This window comes from Syngnathus acus, chromosome 5, assembly GCF_901709675.1.
Source record: "Syngnathus acus chromosome 5, fSynAcu1.2, whole genome shotgun sequence".
Classification (NCBI taxonomy): Eukaryota; Metazoa; Chordata; class Actinopteri; order Syngnathiformes; family Syngnathidae; genus Syngnathus; species Syngnathus acus.
Window position 1 is genome coordinate 9,957,223 of NC_051091.1, and position 6,483 is coordinate 9,963,705.

Consider the following 6,483-nt stretch of genomic DNA (forward strand, 5'->3'; position numbering starts at 1 on the left):
GTTTGTGTTGGTCTCTCGTGTTGGGGCATATTACATAATATTCCCCAACACAGACGCTATTTTATTTGATTGATATTATTTAATTTGTATTTTCCTTCGTTTTTTGCTTTTTGCTCTTGGTTTTTAAAATTAAAGCCGTTGCAGAGTTCTGACATCAAGTTTACGTGATTCTTACAAAGCATAGCATATTTATATTTGTAAACATTCTGACTGAATAATACAATAATAACTGATGCAAATGAATTTAAAATAAATCTGAATATGTTGGGTAAATGACATGCCATCTAGTGTGATTTACGTTTTTTAATGTATTTTTAGGTCAATTATTAAATACTGTAAGTCAAACAGGTCCTAGAACAAAACCATGTGACAAAAACACTAAACATAACAAATGTACAGTATATACAAAAATAACGGTGGAATAAATAAATATACACCAATAAAATATCCATTGATTAAATTAAGTTGACGTTATTCTCTTTGGTCTGTAGCGGACCAGAAGATCTCCCTCCGGCTGGAGCATTCCGAAACCGTAGCGGCTTGAATTGACGGGTGGCACTTGAGCTTCTGGGTCACACAATTCCAGGTCCAGATGGGTCAGCATCAAGAGCACAAATCTGGATGCAAATGAAGGTAAAATTCAAACACACACTCTTTGGTGTTCAATGTGCTTCATCAAAATATATCATGTGACCAGCATGATGTGCTTTGATCGTGTATTTACATGACGGAAAGATCTTAAAACACTCACTGTTTAATGGTTGTCACTGCAAAATCTTTCCCCACGCACACATTGCTGCCCCCGCCCCAGGGCATGGTAAAATATTTCAGCTTTCTATCGTCCTTGCCGAAATCCTCCTTGGCTGTCAGGTCTTCATTTAAGAAGCGGTCGTATTTGAAAATCTGTCACAAAGGAAATTCGATCGTTAACATTAATTTTACAGTCGTAGAAGTGGGTTTGAAAATGATAGTAGAAGTTTTACAAAAATGTTTTTGTTTTTTTGATGAGCTGCGTGAGGTATTTACACCCACTTGAGTAACTAAATATAGTTCCTTGTCCTCTAAATGTGTTGACACAAAAGTGCGTACTTAGCACACAGTACCTGCGGTTCTTGGTGTATTTCTGGGTCCATTTGTGGGCTCAGAAAGGGAAAGAGACACACTTTATCCCCCCGTCTTAGGTGGTACTTTTGCCCGTCGGCCATTTGCAGAACTTTGTCCTTCACCACATCTCTGCTGATCATTGCAGCGGCAGTGAGTCGCAAGGTCTCTTTCACAACGCTGTCTGTTGGACGGAGGGAGTTAGCTAACTTCAATAATGTGTTTACAAACAAAAAATGCTGTCTAGTTCTGTTGGGATGTTGATTAATGTTGTTTTCCATCCAGGTTGAAGCGGATGGATGCTGACACGTACCTAGTATGGGTGTACAGTGTGTCCTCTTCTCTCTGGCCATGCTGGGGGTCTGCTGGAGGGAGCTGTCCTCCAGAGGAAGGCCCCTTATCTCTGACTGGACTGCCTTCATAGCCTCGGGGTGAGTGAGCAGAAAGCCAAGGAGCCAAAAGGCTGCAGGTCCAGCATTACACTACATGAAAAAAAGTTAAAAAATAAACATGTTAGGTATTGATATTTCAGTTGGGAATTCTAGTAGATTAGAAGATTTATTTAATTAGGCAAACACCAAAAATTCCTCATAAAAATGGGAAATATGTAAAATGTGACATTCAAGTTGCCCATCCCTGTTCTATAGATTGACTCGAAACTTCATTAAGTACACAATCAAAACAGCATAGTTGCCCTTGTAACGGATACGGCATACAAGTGTACCTAATGAAGTGTCTGGTGAGCAGAATCAATGAGACTGATCTTACACTGCCGTCAGCCTCCGGAGGAGAGGCACCTGATTCTGTCAGACAGTAATAGCTCAGGGTGAAGGGAGGTGTTCTTTTTTACCTTTCCACATCTGAGCACTGACAGCCAGGCCAAATGGGCACAAGCCGCACCACTTTGTCCCCCCTGCCCCGCTACATCTGCAGGTAATGACCATCTGATTACGTCAGTAGAGACACAAAAGGAATTCTGGTGGGATGATGAATGTGGCAGTGGGTGACCTGTTGGATTTTTCATGGTATTATGGGCAATTTTTATCAAAAATGATTAGGTCATTTTTTTTTTTTTTTTTTGGATGAGGAGCTGTATGCCATTGGAGGCCTGGAGCTATTACAGCAATCACTTCTCTATAAAGGACACAACCTTCACATTGTTCTCCCCAGTGCTTGCGTTTTTAATGTTAAAATGTAAAAAAATGCCCCCCCCCCCCAAAAGAAAACGATTGAGTAGGCTACTTTCCTTTATCGCCCTGTGTGCCTCTTTTTGTAAAACCTTTTGTGCTGCTGCACTAATGACAATTATTCTGTGCTTCTAAAACTTTACGCTTGAAATATCATTTTAAAAAGCCACTCTGACAGCAGACAAACAGAATTGTTGGATTCTTGCTGTAGTGTCATGAGACGAAAATTGTTTTGTCCAAAGAGGACCAATTGTAAATTCAACAGCGTTTCTCAAAGTGCGGTCGGTGGACCTCTGGTTGTCCCCACAAACCCTCAATTGGTCTGTGAATTTTTATTGATATTTTGGAGTCTACTTTTCATGAAATTACAAATCTGTTTTCTAAGTCTAGGCCTATTTATTTCTGTATTATTATTATAATTTTTTGTATTTCCAAAGAGCGAGTGGAGAGGGTTTGTATTTTGGGGGGGAGAATCCTTTTTATGAAAAAGAAAGAAAGAAAAGCACTGACTGCCTGCATTCTGCACTAAAATATTAACGATGATGATGAAAACTCATGTTCCTAAATAATTTACCACCTGTTTGCCAGTGATTGCAAGTGCCTGTCAGGTACATGTTTGCGCGCGCATGCGTTCGTGTGCGGTTGCTTGCCCTCAAAAAGACGAAAGCCGAAGTTAAATCCATTTCAGTGCTTATTTGTTTCCGTCAATAGCATTGATCCTATGCAAGTGGAGAGCTGACATCACCAGTAGCTTTTTTTTTTTGGCAGTACAAGGCGTCTTTTCAATCCCCGTGCACACCTCTGCTTCTGCTTTTTTTGTGACACATTTCACAACACCTTTCTAGCGTCACTGCTAATCCCTCTCTCTGCAACTCTCTGCAGATTGCTCTACTTTCCATGCCAGACTGTGTGCTCGGGGGATCCCAGCAGGCATGATGGAGCACAAACAAACAAGCAGGAGGACTGACTGACCGTCTTTGCCCTGATCTGCAGAGCACGCCAAGAGTGACTTACTGAGGGTCTTTCCTCACATTGCACAACGTCATTGTTCCAGTGGGGTTTTAATGAGGATTGGGAACATAATGTGCAGCAGCAAAGAGCACAATAGAAGATTACTATCGCCACCTAGTGGTCATGTGAAGCAGCAAGGAAGTCTTACACTACTATATCCAATAAACTTTCCATATTACACTAAGTTCACCTTGTTGACATCCAGAATATATTTCAGAAAAAAAAGCCTCATTTAATTTAAAAAAAAAAATCAACATAAACAATTTAGATTAATGCCGCTGTGCATATGAACTCAAAAGATGACAAGGCGTGTCATTTCTCCTTCAGCAAAAAAAAAGACATACTGTATAAGTCTAAAGTGCAGGTCCAGGCAGGTTCTTATACTAAACCGCTGTCAAGGAATCTTCTGGCCTAGCCTTTTTCTTTGTTTGCTAAATGCCACCAAATTCTCACAGACAGTTGAGGCGTGGCGACTTGTTGGCAGTCCCCGCATATGATTCTGGTTTATTTGATGTTTATGACTAGCCCTGACATTGATTGGCAAGAATCCAACTTCCCGTTGAAGCTGAACAGGATAAACAGTCAAAGAAGGATGTTGTGAAGGAAAATCAGCCATATTAGCAGGCTGATGAAAACTAATCTACAGGCAGATTAATTTCCTCTATGCCATCTAAGCTCTTTAAGCTTCATATCCATTCTCGGCAACAGAGCTGGCGTCTTTAAAAAACTTTGAACCAGATTATAGCACAACAATAAGACTGCATTAAACTGCCTGTATTTTTTTGTCTGTCTTTTAGATTTTTTTTTTTGTCATCGGCTTAATGAAACTAATATGAAGTTAGTTGGCACAACAAAGCAAACAAGTCCAAACAGGGGTGTTTAGACTTTTTATATGCACCGTATGGTTCTTGTGTATCTGGTCTCGTAAAAAAGAAAAAGAAACACTCACCTGTGTGGTCCACAGCTGCAGCAAAAGAGCTCTCTTTTGCATCTCGGCATCCACTCCTTGTTCCTGGAGGAAGCGTTGGTAGTTCTGTTGCCACTCTGCCTTCCCACTGCACCCGTCGTTCGAAGACAGAAGTTCCCACAGTCGTTCTCGGGACGAGTGGGCTGTCCTGCGCTCCCCTGTCATGCACATTCCACGTCAACCCACTGATACGGTCAGATAATAGTCACCGAGTGTGAAGATCTCACCTCCTTTGAGTGAGCAGCGAGCCAGTTTGGAAAGTAGATGGTCAAACTTGCGGAATTCGCCGTAGACTGTATTGACGTCCTGCGTGTTGGCAAACAGCGTGAGGTAACCAGCTCTGGACACATAGAAAAGTTTCACAACTATTGTGAGTGATTCAGTAAGTTACATTAGTTGCTCTTTGTAGAGGATAAAGAATAGATGCCTGCAAGTAGTATAATAATATATAAGGTGGCAAAATGATATGCCCATGATATTTCTCTTGTGACTCTTTGTCCAGAAACGAGGTTACCTGAAGAGGAGGCTGTAACATAAGCTGAAGAGTCCCTCTCGTCTCCACTCCGATTGACCGGAGAGATCACCTAGCAGTAGCTCCTGAAGGTGAGTGCTCATCGAACAATTCATCTCCGACAGACAGACACCTCGAAAATGTCTACAGATCAACCATCAAAGATGACTAAGTGAGATTTGCACAATTACAACACTTCAATACCCGTTGAATGAATCACTCATTACGTTTTCATGAACATCCTGTCCGCTGCCGGCTCCACGCCTGGCAACTGAAGACCAAAAACTCTATTTATGAGCTGCTGTCTGCTGCGGGTGAAGTCCAGGCGAATGTCGTCAAAAAGTACTTCGTCGAAAGAGCGCGGGTCTAACAGCAAGGTCACGTAATGGCCCGCAACGCACACCTGAAAAGCACATAGTTTGTCTTTGACTCATTGGAGTTTCAAATGTGATTGTTTCTCATGAATGAGCTCAACAAGTAACTGACAATTATGCAACAGGTTGAATTTGTGCAACTTGGGTGTGTAGATTTGTTAATCACTGCTGCTTTCAGGAATAGAAAGCCATTATATTAATAGATGAATTAGGAATTGAAAAATTTGCATGCAAGACTAAATAGATGAGAGTGGTTCAAGGAAAAAAGTATTTTAAAAAGGTATTTTAACACCCACGTACAGTGAAACGCTCCAAGGAATTGAAAACATTTTGTTTTGGTTATACTGCAGTTGAACTACATTTTTTTCTAAAGGGGAAGTCGAGTCATAAATATTCTTGACATTAATATGTTTGACGCGGCTGTATTGCGATTAATATTGCATTTGTGGGACAGGTGATATTATGGGCTAAATAATGTGATGGTATTGCAGTAATATACATTGCAATATGCTTTTGTTTTCTTCTTCCTGTTACAGACCCACTTTTGCAATCCCGTAACTCCAAGAAGGATGATAAGAAATCTCCCCACAGTTTTACTTACGGTAAACACATCGCCGTGTTTTTCCTTCATCCGAGACAAAAACTTTGCGACATCCTTTTGGAATGCGAGTGCGTGTCCCAACCATGGGATGAGACCTTTGTCCAAAGGAGGCTCATTTTCCCGTCTGTGTCAAGCAGAGACAAAGATAAGTCAGATTGTGGTTCAGAAATGTCAACTTAAAGTTATCGCAAGACATTTCTCAACCAATTTGCTTGATCGGCTCATTTTGAATGACTGTCCTTTGAGATTGTTGTTCTACCTATCAATGTTTATTCCTTTTAGAATTGTAACAATTGATCTTGCGACACGTTTCAATTTAAAGGATGCAGTTTTGCTGAGGTCTGAATCGTCAATACAAATTGCAATGCTACAATAACGGTAACGTGTATTAACCTAAAATCTTCAATCAATCTTATGCACGCCATACTATCAATAAAATGAATGAACTTACCTGGTGCGAGGGTAGTAGAGGAGAATAAGTATGAGTACAAATGTAAGCAGGGAAAAAAGTACCCATAGCATGTCTGTAAAGTGATACTTGTCTTTCCTCTGGAATAACGTACTCCAGAGTTATGTGACTTATATGTGCACCCAGGCTTGGTTTCTTTTTTGTCAAGAGGCGTGGAAAGGTGTGGCTGCTGACACTGACGTAATTACACAATGTAACAACACAGTAAAGTACCGACACACTCCACTCAAACAACTTAGTGGAATCGTGGATGAAAAGAAAA

At 40.8% G+C, this 6,483-nt stretch overlaps 1 protein-coding gene across 1 annotated transcript; it reads right to left on the reverse strand.

Annotated features, from left to right (window-relative positions):
- Positions 1 to 288: 288 nt before the first annotated feature.
- Positions 289 to 6,355, reverse strand: ptgis (prostaglandin I2 (prostacyclin) synthase). The gene is made up of 10 exons (XM_037250836.1): positions 6,204 to 6,355; positions 5,753 to 5,876; positions 5,005 to 5,180; positions 4,781 to 4,921; positions 4,494 to 4,606; positions 4,249 to 4,424; positions 1,415 to 1,583; positions 1,104 to 1,285; positions 752 to 903; positions 289 to 617 (listed from the first exon to the last, which is right to left on the reverse strand). The coding sequence occupies exons 1-10, from the start codon at positions 6,272 to 6,274 to the stop codon at positions 461 to 463; spliced, it is 1,461 nt and encodes a 486-aa protein (XP_037106731.1). The 5' UTR covers positions 6,275 to 6,355; the 3' UTR covers positions 289 to 460.
- Positions 6,356 to 6,483: the final 128 nt, after the last annotated feature.

Coding starts and splice junctions, on each gene's coding strand:
- ptgis (XM_037250836.1), bottom strand. CDS start 6,274: ATGCTATGGGTACTTTTTTCCCTGCTTACATTTGTACTCATACTTATT. Junction 5,181..5,752: donor AACACGGCGATGTGTTTACC/GTAAGTAAAACT, acceptor TGTGCTTTTCAG/GTGTGCGTTGCGGGCCATTA. Junction 618..751: donor GCAGTGACAACCATTAAACA/GTGAGTGTTTTA, acceptor ATTTGCATCCAG/ATTTGTGCTCTTGATGCTGA.